The sequence below is a fragment of the Candoia aspera genome, chromosome 2, assembly GCF_035149785.1.
Source record: "Candoia aspera isolate rCanAsp1 chromosome 2, rCanAsp1.hap2, whole genome shotgun sequence".
Classification (NCBI taxonomy): Eukaryota; Metazoa; Chordata; class Lepidosauria; order Squamata; family Boidae; genus Candoia; species Candoia aspera.
Genome location: NC_086154.1, coordinates 46,500,268 through 46,518,337, shown reverse-complemented (window position 1 = coordinate 46,518,337; position 18,070 = coordinate 46,500,268). Strand labels below are relative to the sequence as shown.

At 42.0% G+C, this 18,070-nt stretch overlaps 1 protein-coding gene across 1 annotated transcript in view; it reads left to right on the top strand.

Annotated features, from left to right (window-relative positions):
- The window catches only part of CELSR3 (cadherin EGF LAG seven-pass G-type receptor 3), a 124,135-nt gene that overhangs the window by 22,008 nt on the left and 84,057 nt on the right, over nt 1-18,070 (top strand). The window contains exon 2 of the mRNA XM_063292849.1: nt 13,120-13,752. Coding sequence (XP_063148919.1) covers nt 13,120-13,752 — 633 coding nt within the window. The remainder of the gene's footprint in view (nt 1-13,119; nt 13,753-18,070) is intronic.

Below are 18,070 nucleotides of genomic sequence, written 5' to 3'. Positions count from 1 at the left end.
GAGACAATCAGATCAAAGTCAGACATGGGGAGGATGTTCTGTGGCATGACACCATTGCTATGGGGTCAGTGCTTCTTCTCTATTCTCTCCCCGCCCCCCGCCTTAGAACCAGCTTTATTTTTCTTAAGAGGCAGTTTCCAGCAAGAGCTTCAAAGGGGAGCAACCTTGCTTATTAGGCTTGCCTTGTCCCCAGAGTAATCGTAGGCTGTTTCTGTCTGCACCAGACCCTCAGATATGGTATAGCAGTGTTTTTCAGGCTTGGCCACCTGAAGATATGTGGACTTCAACTCCATGCTGGCTGAGGAATTCTGAGAGTTGAAGTCCACACATCTTCTGGTGGCCAAACTTGCAAAACACTGTCCTAGAGGGTGCAAGCATCTGAGATTCAAGCTTAATATGCTTTTCTGAAGCAAAATAGAAGCACTTCAGTTCCATGTGCAGAAATGAATGGAATTGTCTGGCTGGGGGATTCTGGGAGTTGAAGTCCACACATATTCAAGCGGCCAAGGTTGAGAAACACTGCTCTAGGAGAACAACCTGCAGAAATGTCTGTGGCATTAAGGCATGTTGGATAATCCAGCCTACAATCACTTGAGTTTTCTTTCTCTGTTCAGTCATCAGAAGGAGGAACTTATGTCCCAAGTTAGCCTTCCCATCACAAGAAAAAAAATCATTGTAACGTCTTCTTTCTTATAATACACAGAGCATAACATCCAGTTATTGATAGAGACTGTGGCACTTTCCTTCAAGACTTGAATTGTTCCTGAAACCCCTTTTGCACCAAAAAACCCCAAAACAAAACACAAAACTATTAATTGGGATATGATAAGAGCTCCGTTCAGGGCATGGCTTCCTAACTATTAAGCCCACTAGCTCAGGCTTTGAAAATGGCTTTGTGGAAAACTGATTTTAAACTGTTGGCTTGGTTTAAGTGGAAGAGAAAAAAAAGTCAGTTTGTCAAGATTTTCAGAAAATGATGCCTTGCTGTAAGAATATACTTAAAAGTTTCTCATTCCAACTATACATGAGACAAGGGGTTGAACAGGAGGAGAAGAAAACTCAAGTGATTGTAGGTTAGATCATCCAGCATGCCTTACTATGTATTGGTAGTCTTGTATAACAGTTTTGGATGGCTGTCCCTTTCTGAAAAACTAGAATCCTTGTATCAAGGTCTTTTAATCCTCAAGCTCAACTAGAATGTTTCTGAGTATGAAGGCTATTTTATGTTCAGGAATGCCTGATGGGATTAGGTCTGGCAATACACAGTCCAGGATTTTTGCAGGAGTCCCAGTATGAGAGGCTTCATCGGAAATAGGCAACAACAGAAATTACATCTTGAAATTAACTCAGAAGGAACTAAAATATCAGAGAGCACCAATGTTGCATTTTCTGGAGTAGCAGGTTTAATCAAGCAAGAGATTTTAGTTTCACGTTCAGGAATTTGCTATGGGGGATAAGATATCCTGTTATTTCAGTGAACTATATAGATTCTCTGGTTAAAAGAATCAGAACTGGAAATTATAATCTTCAATATATTTGGCAAATGACAAATCATGTTTCTGGGAAGTCATTTCAATCACCTGAAGATTTCTTGGGGTGGGGGTGGGGATTTATACCTGTCACTCAAATATTAGACTAGTATTCCCAATCCTACAGGTTGCATGCACAACGGCTGAGCTTCACAAGCTTCTGTATAGGTTTACACCCCTACAGTACTTCAAAGTAATTTACAATCTGAGGGATGATATCAGCAAATACAGCCTTCCCCAATCTGCTTACTTCCACACTTAGGACTACATTTCCCAGAATTCCTAGTCAACACTCCTATATTGGCTGTGAATTCTAGGAGCTATAGACATTATCACATCTGGAAAGAACCAGATGTATGGAAGACATGTATCATGGTATTAAGGGTGATACAGGGTGAAGCATCCTGTTGAGTTTAATTCTCCATTCCTGTCCAACCTGGAATGTCTCTTACTGCTAGAATAATGCTATGATGGACAGTAAGAAATTTGATAGCAGTTTTTGAAGAGTTGGTAAAGGTGGGTGTCTGTTATTGATATCATGTACTTACTATTAATGTATTACTGAAATTATGTTGTGTTCTTTGCTGTATAGGAGCAGTATAGAACAGTATAGGAGGCTTTTGCATCTGGTCTGGTGACCCGTGCAATCTGGAGCATTGTTCTGTGAACCAATTAGCTTAATTTGTCCAGAAAAACCTCGCTTGCAACTCCAATCAGATCAGAAGACAGCTGTCCAAGATGACAAGCAAAGCATTAACCCCTTTGTGCATTTCCCCCTGTTGTGTGTTCTGCCTTGAAGTTTAGGTTATGTCAGCACATCAGGAGACACCCTTTACCACTCCTTGCCATTCTGCAGCTCCCAAATTTGAGGTAAAGACTCCTCCACCCCAAATTTGTCTCCTGGAGATTTCATGGATATATCTGTGCAGTTTTCTTGGCAACAATGCAGAGGTGGTTTGCCCTAATGTCCTCGTAGCTGTAGTGTTCCCTGGAGGTCACCTATCCAAGTACTAACTAGGCTCAACTGTGCTCACCATCTGAGCTAAGACAAAGTCAGCCTGGAGAACTAAAAGGATGGACCTGCTAGGCTGGCCCTTGAATAGATTCCTCCTTCTACACTCATAACCTTGGGGTTTTTCAATTACAAATCTATTGAGAAAATGAAGATAGGTGGCAGAACCCGGAACTTCATTTTAAGCCATATTTCATTGTCAGGTTTCATCCCTAAAACACAAGGAGTACATAGCTAACACACATCCACTATTATCTATCTATCTATCTATCTATCTATCTATCTATCTATCTATCTATCTATCTATCTATCTACCTACCTACCTACCTACCTACCTACCTACCTATCTACCTATCTACCTATCTACCTATCTACCTATCTACCTATCTACCTATCAAATTTTGCCACCACCCATCTCCCCCCAAAGAGGGGACTCTGGGTGGTTTACAACCAGAATAAAACATTAAAATACCATTCAAATATAAATACAAATATAATATGCAAATAAATACAATAAGAAATCCAGATGATAAGGCTAGTTGGAAAATTGGTCACATATATCTAAGAGGCCATATAGGGTGCTAACCATCTCCAGGAGTGATTACTCCCCCTCCCGCCCCAAGCAAGGTGGTAGAGCCAGGTTTTTAGTTGTTTACGAAAAGCCACAAGAGATGTAATCTGCCTTATCTCTGGGGGAAGAATGTTCCAAAGGGTGGGCGCCACTGCAGAGAAGTGACTTCTTTATGACTTCCTAAAGAAACACTGCTCTCCAGTGTCTAGTTAGAACCTTTTCCAGACTTTTAAATTGTAACATCTCATCATTTGAGCACTCAAAGCTTAAAGTTAGGAACCATAATACAATTAAGAAGATCCTGCCTGCACGCCTACAATCCATTGAGGTATTCTCTATATGTACACTGAGAACCAGTTTAGTGTCATGGTTAAAGGCACTGAGCTAGAAACTGGGAGACCATGAATTCTAGTCCCACCTTCAGCGTGAAGCCATCTGGGTGACTCTCTCTCTCAGCCTTAGGAAGAAGACAGTGACAAAACACTTCTGAAACTGTTGCCAAGAAAGTTGCACGGACTTGTCCATGGACTCGACAGGAGCCAAGAATGACTTGAAGCCCCACCCTCCACTGCAGTATATTAGAATCAAATCTACACAGAGGCACTGTGTTGTTGTTGTTTATTCATTCAGTCACTTCCGACTCTTCGTTACCTCATGGACCAGCCCACGCCAGAGCTTCCTGTCGGTCGTCAACACCCCCAGCTCCCCCAGGGACGAGTCCGTCACCTCTAGAATATCATCCATCCACCTTGCCCTTGGTCAGCCCCTCTTCCTTTTGCCTTCCACTCTCCCTAGCATCAGCATCTTCTCCAGGGTGTCTGTCTTCTCATTGTGTGGCCAAAGTATTTCAGTTTTGCCTTTAATATCATTTCCTCAGGTGAGCAGTCTGGCTTGATTTCCTGGAGGATGGACTGGTTTGATCTTCTGGCAGTCCAAGGCACTCTCAGAATTTTCCTCCAACACCACAGTTCAAAAGCATCGATCTTCCTTCTCTCAGCCTTCCTTACGGTCCAGCTTTCGCGGCCATATGTTACTACTGGGAATACCATTGCTTTAACTATGCGGACCTTTGTTGTCAGTGTGATGTCTCTGCTCTTAACTATTTTATCGAGATTGGTCATTGCTCTTCTCCCAAGGATTAAGCGTCTTCTGATTTCCTGACTGCAGTCAGCATGTGCAGTAATCTTCGCACCTAGAAATACAAAGTCTTTCACTGCTTCTACATTTTCTCCCTCTATTTGCCAGTTATCGATCAAGCTGGTTGCCATAATCTTGGTTTTTTTGAGGTTTAGCTGCAAGCCAGCTTTTGCACTTTCTTCTTTCACCTTCATCATAAGGCTCCTCAGTTCCTCTTTGCTTTCAGCCATCAAAGTGGTATCATCTGCATATCTGAGATTGTTAATGTTTCTTCCAGCGATTTTAACTCCAGCCTTGGATTCCTCAAGCCCAGCATGTCGCATGATGTGTTCTGCATACAAGTTGAATAGGTAGGGTGAGAGTATACAGCCCTGCCGTACTCCTTTCCCAATCGTAAACCAGTCCGTTGTTCCGTGGTCTGTTCTTATTGTTGCTACTTGGTCGTTATACAGATTCTTCAGGAGGCAGACAAAATGACTTGGTATCCCCATACCACTAAGAACTTGCCACAATTTGTTCTGGTCCACACAGTCAAAGGCTTTAGAATAGTCAATAAAACAGAAATAGATGTTTTTCTGAAACTCCCTGGCTTTTTCCATTATCCAGCGGATATTGGCAATTTGGTCCCTAGTTCCTCTGCCTTTTCTAAACCCAGCTTGTACATCTGGCAATTCTCGCTCCATGAACTGCTGAAGTCTACCTTGCAGGACCTTGAGCATTACCTTACTGGCATGTGAAATGAGTGCCACTGTTCGATAGTTTGAACATTCTTTAGTGTTTCCCTTTTTTGGTATGGGGATGTAAGTTGATTTTTTCCAATCTGATGGCCATTCCTGTGTTTTCCAAATTTGCTGGCATATAGCATGCATTACCTTGACAGCATCATCTTGCAAGATTTTGAACAGTTCAGCTGGGATGCTGTCGTCTCCTGCTGCCTTGTTATTAGCAATGCTTCTTAAGGCCCATTCAACCTCACTCTTCAGGATGTCTGGCTCTAGCTCACTGACCACACCGTCAAAGCTATCCCCGATATTGTTATCCTTCCTATACAGATCTTCCGTATATTCTTGCCACCTTTTCTTGATCTCTTCTTCTTCTGTTAGGTCCTTGCCATCTTTGTTTTTGATCATACCCATTTTTGCCTGGAATTTACCTCCAATGTTTCTAATTTTTTGGAAGAGGTCTCTTGTCCTTCCTATTCTATTGTCTTCTTCCACTTCCGCGCATTGCTTGTTTAAAAATAATTCCTTATCTCTTCTGGCTAACCTCTGGAATTTTGCATTTAATTGGGCATATCTCCCCCTATCACTGTTGCCTTTTGCTTTCCTTCTTTCTTGGGCTACTTCTAGTGTCTCAGCAGACAGCCACTTTGCCTTCTTGGTTTTCTCTTTCTTTGGGATGTATTTTGTTGCTGCCTCCTGAACAATGTTGCGAACTTCTGTCCAGAGTTCTTCCAGGACCCTATCTACTAAGTCCAGTCCCTTAAATCGATTCTTTACCTCCACTGCATATTCCTGAGGGATATTAGTGAGCTCATATCTAGCTGATCTGTGGGTCTTCCCTAATCTCTTTAGTCTGATCCTAAATTGTGCAAGAAGAAGTTCGTGATCAGAACTACAGTCAGCTCCAGGTCTTGTTTTTACCGACTGTATAGATGTCCGCCACCTTTGGCTGCAAAGGATGGAGTCAATCTGATTTCGGTGTTGTCCATCTGGGGAAGTCCATGTATAAAGCCGTCTCTTAGGTTGTTGGAAGAGAGTGTTTGTTATGCAGGGTGAGTTGTCTTGGCAAAATTCTATCAGCCTATGTCCTGCTTCATTTTGTTCTCCCAGGCCATACTTACCTGTAATTCCAGGTGTCATTTGACTGCCCACCTTAGCATTCCAGTCTCCTGTGATGAAAATAACATCTCTTTTAGGCGTGTTGTCCAGTAGGTGCTGCAGATCCTCAGAGAACTGATCTACTTCAGCTTCTTCAGCATCTGTGGTTGGGGCGTATATTTGGATCACTGTGATGTTAGATGGCTTGCCCTGAATTCCAATTGAGATCATTCTATCATTTTTTGAATTGTATCCAAGCACTGCTTTAGCCACTTTACTATTAATTATGAAGGCTTCTCCATTTCTTCTGTGGTCCTCTTGTCCACAGTAGTAGATCTGGTGGTCATTTGATGTGAAGTGGCCCATTCCAGTCCATTTCAGTTCACTGACGCCCAAAATGTCTATCTTTAATCTTGACATCTCACCAATAACCACATCCAATTTGCCCTGGCTCGTAGATCTTACATTCCAGGTTCCAATGGTGTGTTGATCCTTAGAACATCGGATTCGCCGTTCACCACCAGCACCGTCGGCCGCTAGCCGTCCTTTCGGCTTTGAGCTAGCTGTGTCATCACATCTGGGGCTAGTTGAGCTCATCCTCTGTTCCTCCCCAGTAGCATTTTGACCATCTTCCGACCTGGGGATCTCATCTTCCGATGGTATACCGACATATCTCTGGTTGTACTGATCTATTGAGTTTTCACAGCAAGAATACTGGGGTGGGTTGCAATTACCTTCCCCAGGGATCGCATTTAGTCTGACCTCTCTGTCATGACCTTCCCGTCTTGAGTGGCCCTTCACGGTTTAGCTCATGGCATCATTGAGGTGCTCAAGCTCCAGCACCACGACAAGGGAATGATCCTTTGCTGAAGAGAGGCACTGTACTGTAAAAAAATGTGTAGGGGAATATCTACCATTCATATTTTTTTCAAAGCCCATTTGACTATTCATCACGATCATTTATTTGTTTGTTTGTTTGTTCGTTGGATTCATATCTCGCTTTTTCCCCAGGAGCTCTGGGTGGCATACTTAGCATTTCCTCCTCCAAAGTCTCCCTGCAGCAACTAGCCTGGAAGATAGGTTGGGTGGAGGGAGAGTGACTAGTCCAAAGTCACCCAGTGAGCTCCCCTGGCTAAAGGGTCTTGAGCCTGAGTGTCCTGGACCTACAGCAACCTCTAACAGCTCTCCCATGCTGGCTCTGCTCAATGTGATCAGCTCACTAGTCCTGCACATTGAGCATGTTGATATAAACAAGGCCATTAACATATTCACTTCATTCACGGTTGTTTCGTTAGCACTTAATGTATAGAAGATTAGACATTAATTAGACATTAGACATAACATAGAACAAGATTGTAAATTCCTGCTTGAGATCTTATAAACTAAAATTCCGAATAGGGAAGTGACAGAAGAGAGGGGGCCAGTGGAGGCAAAAGTAAATTGAAAAACGATCTGCTTTAGAAGGATATAGGTGTAAAAAAAAATCATAAAACCATTTTAGTGACTCATTCTTAGATTTGCTAATTTCAGCTTAAGAAATGTTTATTAAACTTAAAAGTTTTCCTTGGGCATTTTCCAGCTGTGCAGTGCAGAGAATGTTTTACCTGATGTCCAGAGGCTTACATGCTAGAATCAAGGGAGCAGAACCACATGCAAAACCCACAGATCCTGTTCACTTAGCTACCTAAATATCCACTGTTGATGGACCACTTTGTTGCTTTCCGTTTCTTTATTTAGGCGTTTCCAGCCTGTCCCAGACATACAAATACCTGCCTGCAAAGGAAGGATTGTTAGTTGTGGTCTGTGTGAAAGAAGAAATATGGACTAGTTAATGTAGGGCTGACCTGAACAAACACCATTCTCTAGGAGTTAGTCAGAGAAATGCTTTAAAATTTCACACTGCCTCTTCTGCAGTTTATCAATCACACTTTAAGGGGATGCAAGTTTGTTTGTTTGTTGTTCTGCTACTTCATTTGTAACAATTATGGAGACCTTCATTTGCTTCAGAGCGTGTGCGTAAAAATCACATTTGTCTTGTTGGTCATTTTCCCCAGCCTGCCTTGCATTCATTTCCATTCTTGCACTAATTCCTTACTTTTCATGAAACTCGAATGATGTGCTTTATTTTAAGTCTACCCCTTCCTGCAAGAGATTAGGATTTACAATTTTTACAGACTCTATAAAATATTTGGCTGTATATCTTTCTCAAAATATATTGCAATATGTTGAATGAAATGGGTCTAAATGTGTAGATACAATTTCAGTAGAAATAACTTGATGATTGAAATTCTATTAAGTCTCTGGGGCAAGATTAATGTTATTAAAATGAATATTACAGCAAGATTAATGTGTATTTTAAGAGGGATTCTACTGTTAATCCCTATTAGATATTTTAGATAGATATGTTAATGAGATTTTTTTTTAATGGCAGGCTAACACCCTTCAAATATCCTTAGCGAAACTGAGATTACCTTACATTGAAGGTGGCTTTAACCTACCCAGTTTTCAACTGTACTGTTGGACTTTAACATCTATATTCTTTTGGAACAAGACTTTTTAATGAATATTCTCCTCTTTGGGCTCATTTGGAGAGCAGGATTCTGGCCTCTCCCTTCCATTCCCCAGCCTTTTCTCCCCCTTCAATGTCAATCAAGTTCTGATAGCTCAGGCCTTCTATGTTCTTCCCTCCCTGCTTTTAGGCTTTTTTCCTTAGAATTTTTTTTTGTACTTCAGTAAAGATTAGCATTCTCCTAATCCTGCAGATGTGCCCTTCTTGTGAATGTACACCATCATGTTAGCTATATAAAAGCCACAACTCAGCAAAAGTAAGTTTGCTCTTAGTATATAGGATTGCAGAGGCCTGATAATGCAATGGTTGTGCCAGTTGAGTATTCCAATGTGCAGGAAGGAACCCAAATTTTGATTATAAATAGCTACCACCCCATCTTTCCATTTCTCAGCTAGAGGAAAAGATGAAGAGATGTGTCTAAGTAAAAGAACAAAGAAGGTAAATCCATGAGGCCTGGAGCATAATGACTTGACATCTTATCCTTCAAGAAGACCTCTTCTCCAGAAAGGGACCTTTCCATCACAGGCATGTCATCCTAGAGCTGGATTCCCCCTGTCTCCCCCACACAATGACTGTTGTCAGGCATTGTTATGAGAATAAAGAAGAAAACTTTGAGGGAGGGACCCAGCAAAGGAAGAGTCAGGTGCTGTCCAAGTGACACAATGCAGCCCCGCACATAGCCACTCGAAAGGAAGAACAACGGAAGCTGTTTCAGACCAAGTGAAACCAATGTTCCAGTTAGACTACCAGCCTTCTCGAACTATCCTGTCTAAGGCTGGTCCCATCCTTATACTTGTCCTACGGAGCAGCAGATGCAGGTAGAGAACAGCAAGGTATGGGTGGAGACAGCTGACAATGCCACCTGGCATGATTTGCACTGCCTACATAGGCTATCATTTTCAGAGGCAGTGAAAGCTGTTGTTCCATCACCAGCATTGCAAAAACTTCCATTGCCAAAAGTTAAAATGGGAGTGGGTCCAGCTTGTTTCTTCATCTCAAGCAGTGACCTGGTTTGGGCCAGCATTGACTAAGCTTCATTAAAGACAGCAACTCTGCAGACGATTCAGGAAGGCAGGCTTTTTCCAGCCCTACCCAGAGGCACCACCAGAGGTAGTCCAGGGCCCACACTTTAGGGGAGCTCCCAAATAACCATGCTGACAAGCCCTGCTTTATGAACTGCTGCACTGGCCAGTTGGCTAAGACTGCAACTCCATGGTCTTTCCTGCAGAGCATAGCCCAGCATTGGAGATGCAGAGCTAGTAAAGAGCCTGAAACAGCAAAGTGGCAATCTCCAGTGCACAAATTGACTGTGCATCCATAACTTGCTATTCCTACTCCTGCTTGTTTCTTTACTTGCTGAGCAAACAAAATCACAAGACAATATATAGTATCAATATAGATATCAATATGGATGTGTGTGTGTGTGTGTACACACACACACATGCATACATGTATACACATACAAGCAGGTGCACTTTTATGGAAAAACTACAAATGTTTTAAACATCTCTATTAAGTATTTCTACCAGAATGACATTTGTACAGACAAAGGTAATCTGGCAGATAAATTATTGCTAATTTAAATAAATCAATCTTTAATTATGGGGCTCTCCAAAGCTCTTGCTGTTGTGTTTGTTTTTTGGTCAAAGCAATTTTCCACATTTTAAAATACCAATGATTCAAAGAAAAATACACTTGAGTTTTTCAATTTTTTATAGTAGACAAATAACCTAGTGGTTAACAATAGAAATCAATTTACTTCCATGTACATTCAGAAAGACTGCCAGTGTGGTGTAGCGGTTAAGGCCCCAGGCTAGAAACCAGGAGATTGTGAGTTCTAGTCCTGCCTTAGGCACTCAGCCAGCTGGGTGACCTTGGGCTGGTCACTCTCTCTCTCTCAACCCCAGGAAGCAGGCAAGGGCAAACCGCTTCTGAAAAACCTTGCCAAGAAAGCTGCAGGGACTTGTCCAGGCAGTCTCTGAGAATCAGGCACAATTGAACAGATTAAAAAAACATTCAGAAAAATAATAAAACTACAGCAGGATTGTCAAAAATTGTTGGGTGAGGTTCTTGAATTCTTCAAAAGTTATATCCAAAGGGAATGACTAATTGGGCATTGCCACCAAGGATAATGGTATCTACCAGTTCTTGCAAATTCATTCCTCTGATCCTAATCTAATACGATAGCTATCTTTACCATCATATCACAGATGTTCTTAATTTGAGACTGCTGCAGTAAACTATCTGGCTGATTATTTGCAGTTTATATTGGTCTGAAATATAATCAATATATGACTTTTAAATTAATTTATCCAAAGTTCACATTAACGTATAAATCCAGGAATGCCTTTTCTTGCTTGCTTGCTTGCTATCACTATGTGAATGGTAGCACCCACATAACGCTTGTGACTTTTTCACCATGTGGAAAGAGTTATTCCCTATTTCTAAGAATGGCCACCTGAAGTAAATAGTGTGACTTTCTATGCTGTTCCTCTCTTGGTACGGTCTATGTCCCCTCCCTAAATAAGACTTCTAATCAGCAATCCTTAGGTGAGAAAATGTGGTCAGGAGAAGAACTGTTCTGTATAGAAGACAAAGTGAAAAACTGCATGCAAGTTGTTATGTCTGAAGATGAAGCAGCCAGTTCAGTGGTGAATGGCAAAGTTCCATAGGGTTGCTGTAAAATATTTCTGTAGTGCTGTAAATTTCCCCAGCCCTTTTCTGAGAATCAATAAAATATATCCCTGCCATGAAAAACTTAGAGATGAAAAATGTCTTATGATTTAAATTACTTGAAGGATCACAAACTTTTATACCTGAATCTTTGTAGAATTTGCCCTAAGCTGCTGACCAGCAAGCCAGGACCAGTTTATTCTGGGTTGGCAGTCTGGTAACAGTAAAGTTAATTGCTAATAATTTTCCCCCTTTTCTCTTGTCCATCCTCCATTCCAATTTATTTATTTATTTATTTATTCATTCATTCATTCATTCATTCATTCAATTTCTATAGCCACCCATCTCAACCAGTGACTCTGGGTGGCTTACAACAATAAAAACCATAAACAATAAAACAATTACAATTAAAACAATTACAATAAAAATACTCTTTAATGCTCTTTACTTACATACAGTAGGTGAGAACAACCTTCAGTATGTGTTTGGGATTCACTATTTCTGTTCTGTTCTCTTATATACAAGAATGGCATTGAGTTTTGTGGTTCCCTTCTCTTTCCATAGCTTCCTTGGCTATCCAAAATTGCATTTGGGAAAAAAGAGAGACCCTTGGGACCGGCATGACTGGCAGGAAAAATCAATGTAAATGGCTTACCTTACATAAAGCAAACAGTCTCATTGGTACAGTAATTGTGGATTTCAATGTGGGAGCATTTTCTAAGAAACAGCTCCCCATTTGATGATGGGGTTGTAATGTCAGCTTCATAAAAGGATTTCAACACCAACAATTTACAATGGACTCAATCCTGGAAACTGAAATTTGGAGGAGCCAGTCCACACAAAAAGTTATCCAGAAAAATGCATTCTATTTCATTATTTTGTCTTTTGAAAGGATGAAGCATTTTTTTATGACATATTTGCCCTCTGGGATCCTTCTAATCAGAGAACTTAAAGCATAGGGGTATTCTACATATACCAGAATTCAGATATCTTTCTCTTTTTTATATTTTTATTTCTGCTGTTTGTTTTCTCCAACCAGCATCTCCATGACCAGTTTTCTATAATGTAGGCCATTTCTACAATAGACACTATAGCATCTTTTAGCATCACCCAGCCACTGATGAGGTGATATAAAACCTATCTTCACTATTCTTATATCAGCACAATGGCTGATGACTTTAGAAGGTCATTAGTGGGTCATCAGTGGGGATCCTGCCTTAAAGACATTTCATATAATGGTTTCAGCTCACTTTGATGTGGCCAATTCAACCTGAGCTCATCTCTCTCCATAGTAAGCCAGTCTCCAAATCAATGTTTGTTCAAAGACCTCAAAATAGGATAGAGTGCAGTGTGGTGACCTTAACTTTGGGTCACATTGAAATTATCACACAACTGCAACTTTGCAGCACCTTAAAGCCTGACTATTTTATCTTCATATCAGCCTCAATGAACTAAAGTCCATATCATCACATGCATCAGCTGGACTAGTCTATGCAAACATATGCCAGCCTTCTCCAACGTGGCACCCAACCAGATGGGTCATCTATAATTCCAATAATTATCAGTCAGAAAACTACCAAAAACTCCAATGCTTGAGAATGAGTAATATTCCATTCTCTGGAGGGTGCTAGCTTGGGGTTAGTGTAATATTTTTTTCATCATATGATTGGTTTCACCAAAAGAAAACTGACCCAAAAGTTTGAATTGGTTATATGATAGATGACAGTTTCATGTTCTTGTATGTTAAGATGTACTATAGGAATCTTTCTGAGAACACCATTTTTACCTCTCCTCTCTCCATTTTGCAGATGGGATCCACAGCGTGACAGCCCAGTGTGTGCTGCGTGTCATTGTCATCACTGAAGACATGTTGGCAAACAGTATCACAGTGCGTCTAGAGAACATGTGGCAGGAGCGTTTCCTGTCACCTCTTCTCGCCAACTTTCTTGAGGGTGTGGCTACTGTGCTGGCCACACCCAAGGAGGATGTCTTCATCTTCAACATCCAGAATGACACAGATGTTGGAGGCCAGGTGCTGAACGTCAGTTTCTCAGCCATGTCACCCCGGAGTGGCCACTTTTTCAGTTCAGAAGAGCTTCAGGAACAGCTGTACATGAAACGCATGACCCTGACCTCTGTCTCCATGCTGGAGGTGTTGCCCTTTGATGACAACGTCTGCCTTCGCGAGCCCTGCCAGAACTACATGAAGTGCATCTCGGTGCTCCGGTTTGACAGCTCAGCTCCTTTCATCGCCTCCCTGTCCACCCTCTTCCGGCCTATCCACCCCATCACAGGCTTGCGCTGCCGCTGCCCTCAAGGCTTCACTGGTGATTACTGTGAAATGGAGATAAACCTCTGCTATTCCAACCCCTGTCGCCATGGTGGAATCTGCACACGCAAGGAAGGAGGCTACACCTGCACCTGCCGCCAGCACTTCACAGGTCAGGGCTAGCTTCTGCTGCGATGGGAGGCGTGGCTATTTCCAGGGGTTTTCAAATGCTTCCCTACTCAGTTGCTCTGCGTGGGTGTGTAGGTGTGTGTGTGTAAGAGGGAGAAAGACTTCAAAGGAGCCGTTAAGAGATGGCTCTGCTCACTTTGGGTCATGACTCCAAGCAATACTAATTCTAGAACAACCAATTTGGAAATTAGCTAATTCCACCCCTCTTTGGTGGAAAGAGGGGAAAAGAAAATTATTAGCAAATGAAGGATTTTGCTCCGTATTAGATACGTATAAAAGGGAAGCTAATTAAGTTACTTATTAATGAAGATGAATATGCTGTCATGGTAAGAGGTATTTGTCTACCGCTTTCTTCACATCAAGAGGTTTTTTTCAACACTTATGATAGATTACTAGCTTAACTAGCCATTTATTACACAATTTTTCAGATACTGGTTTGGGGGGGTATTATTTTCCTTTTGTTTTTCCATGACAGTCTGTTTCTGTGGATAGAAAATCTTATTGAATACTTCTGCAATTGCCCATAACAGATAAGTTTGACTTGTACAAGCTCACTCAGAAAAGTGTGACATTCATTAAATACTACAATTTTGGACTAGGCCAAACTTTCCAGATTGCTTTCTAGGCTGGTTTTCTCTTCCTGTCTAAGATAGCATGGGAAGGAAAATCGAGGTGGAGAATGAGGTCAGTGCCAAGCTGGATGAAATCTACATGTTTTTCACAGGGTTTCATCCAGCCCACTTCCTGGCCATGTTGTTGTTTATTCATTTAGTCGCTTCCGACTCTTCGTGACTTCATGGACCAGCCCACGCCAGAGCTTCCTGTCGGTCGTCAACACCCCCAGCTCCCCCAGGGACGAGTCTGTCACCTCTAGAATATCATCCATCCACCTTGCCCTTGGTCGGCCCCTCTTCCTTTTGCCCTCCACTCTCCCTAGCATCAGCATCTTCTCCAGGGTGTCCTGTCTTCTCATTATGTGGCCAAAGTATTTCAGTTTTGCCTTTAATATCATTCCCTCAAGTGAGCAGTCTGGCTTTATTTCCTGGAGGATGGACTGGTTGGATCTTCTTGCAGTCCAAGGCACTCTCAGAATTTTCCTCCAACACCACAGTTCAAAAGCATCGATCTTCCTTCACTCAGCCTTCCTTATGGTCCAGCTCTCGCAGCCATATGTTACTACAGGGAACACCATTGCTTTAACTATGCGGGCCTTTGTTGTCAGTGTGATGTCTCTGCTCTTAACTATTTTATCGAGATTTGTCATTGCTCTTCTTCCAAGGATTAAGCGTCTTCTGATTTCCTGACTGCAGTCAGCATCTGCAGTAATCTTTGCACCTAGAAATACAAAGTCTTTCACTGCTTCTACATTTTCTCCCTCTATTTGCCAGTTATCAATCAAGCTGGTTGCCATAATCTTGGTTTTTTTGAGGTTTAGCTGCAAACCAGCGTTTGCACTTTCTTCTTTCACCTTCATCATAAGGCTCCTCAGTTCCTCTTCACTTTCAGCCATCAAAGTGGTATCATCTGCATATCTGAGATTGTTAATGTTTCTTCCAGAAATTTTAACTCCAGCCTTGGATTCCTCAAGGCCAGCTTGTCGCATGATGTGTTCTGCATACAAGTTGAATAGGTAGAGTGAGAGTATACAGCCCTGCCGTATTCCTTTCCCAATCTTAAACCAGTCTGTTGTTCCGTGGTCTGTTCTTACTGTTGCTACTTGGTCGTTATACAGATTCTTCAGGAGGCATACAAGATGACTTGGTATCCCCATACCACTAAGAACTTGCCACAATTTGTTCTGGTCCACACAGTCAAAGGCTTTAGAATAGTCAATAAAACAGAAATAGATGTTTTTCTGAAACTCCCTGGCTTTTTCCATTATCCAGCGGATATTGGCAATTTGGTCTCTAGTTCCTCTGCCTTTTCTAAACCCAGCTTGTACATCTGGCAATTCTCGCTCCATGAACTGCTGAAGTCTACCTTGCAGGATCTTGAGCATTACCTTACTGGCATGTGAAATGAGTGCCACTGTTCGATAGTTCGAACATTCTTTAGTGTTTCTCTTTTTTGGTATGGGGATATAAGTTGATTTTTTCCAGTCTGATGGCCATTCTTGTGTTTTCCAAATTTGCTGGCATATAGCATGCATTACCTTGACAGCATCATCTTGCAAGATTTTGAACAGTTCAGCTGGGATGCCGTCGTCTCCTGCTGCCTTGTTATTAGCAATGCTTCTTAAGGCCCATTCAACCTCACTCTTCAGGATGTCTGGCTCTAGCTCACTGACCACACCGTCAAAGCTATCCCCGATATTGTTATCCTTCCTATACAGGTTTTCTGTATATTCTTGCCACCTTTTCTTGATCTCTTCTTCTTCTGTTAGGTCCTTGCCATCTTTGTTTTTGATCATACCCATTTTTGCCTGGAATTTACCTCCAATGTTTCTAATTTTCTGGAAGAGGTCTCTTGTCCTTCCTATTCTATTGTCTTCTTCCACTTCCACGCATTGCTTGTTTAAAAATAATTCCTTATCTCTTCTGGCTAACCTCTGGAATTTTGCATTTAATTGGGCATATCTCCCCCTATCACTGTTGCCTTTTGCTTTCCTTCTTTCTTGGGCTACTTCTAGTGTCTCAGCAGACAGCCATTTTGCCTTCTTGGTTTTCTCTTTCTTTGGGATGTATTTTGTTGCCGCCTCCTGAACAATGCTGCCAACTTCTGTCCAGAGTTCTTCCGGGACCCTATCTACTAAGTCCAGTCCCTTAAATCTATTCTTCACCTCCACTGCATATTCCTTAGGAATATTAGTGAGCTCATATCTAGCTGATCTGTGGGTCTTCCCTAATCTCTTTAGTCTGATCCTAAATTGTGCAAGAAGAAGTTCGTGATCTGAACTACAGTCAGCTCCAGGCCTTTTTTTTACCGACTGTACAGATGTCCGCCACCTTTGGCTGCAAAGGATGTAATCAATCTGATTTCGGTGTTGTCCATCTGGTGAAGTCCATGTATAAAGCCGTCTCTTAGGTTGTTGGAAGAGAGTGTTTGTTATGCAGAGTGAATTGTCTTGGCAAAATTCTATCAGCCTGTGTCCTGCTTCGTTTTGTTCTCCCAGGCCATACTTACCTGTAATTCCAGGTGTCATTTGACTGCCCACCTTAGCATTCCAGTCTCCTGTGATGAAAATAACATCTCTTTTAGGCGTGTTGTCCAGTAGGTGCTGCAGATCCTCATAGAACTGCTCTACTTCAGCTTCTTCAGCATTTGTGGTTGGGGCGTATATTTGGATCACTGTGATGTTAGATGGCTTGCCCTGAATTCGAATTGAGATCATTCTGTCGTTTTTTGGGTTGTATCCAAGCACTGCTTTAGCCACTTTACTATTAATTATGAAGGCTACTCCATTTCTTCTGTGGTCCTCTTGTCCGCAGTAGTAGATCTGGTGGTCATTTGATGTGAAGTGGCCCATTCCAGTCCATTTCAGTTCACTGACGCCCAGAATGTCTATCTTTAATCTTGACATCTCACCAATAACCACATCCAATTTGCCCTGGCTCATAGATCTTACATTCCAGGTTCTGATGGTGTGTTGATCCTTAGAACATCGGATTTGCCGTTCACCACCAGCACCGTCGGCCGCTAGCCGTCCTTTCGGCTTTGAGCTAGCTGCGTCATCACGTCTGGGGCTAGTTGAGCTCATCCTCTGTTCCTCCCCAGTAGCATTTTGACCATCTTCCGACCTGGGGGTCTCATCTTCCGATGGTATACCGACATATCTCTGGTTGTACTGATCCATTTAGTTTTCACGGCAAGAATACTGGGGTGGGTTGCCATTACCTTCCCCAGGGATCGCATTTAGTCTGACCTCTCTGTCATGACCTTCCCGTCTTGGGTGGCCCTTCACAGTTTAGCTCATGGCATCATTGAGGTGCTCAAGCTCCAGCACCACGACAAGGTAACGATCCTTTCCTGAAGTCCTGGCCATAGGGGAGCACAACCTTGCCAAATCTTGTGCCAGATTACACTGTTCTCATTCTAAAATCAGCAGATATCATGACCATTTGAGATTTCTGCTGTTTTTATTGTATTATTTGGGTCTGCTATAAATAATACAGGCAATCTGATGCTTTTGTACACCATATGGGTAAACTTTGCTATCCAGAATGGAAACAAAGGGATCAACTTGTTTGGCTGAACCGGTTTCTGCTGGATGTTTTGGGATGAAGAGGTGAGTGAATGAGGTCTCTTCAAGGACACTTTTTAAAGCCATCAAGTTAAAGAACCAAAATATACTGTAATGTATT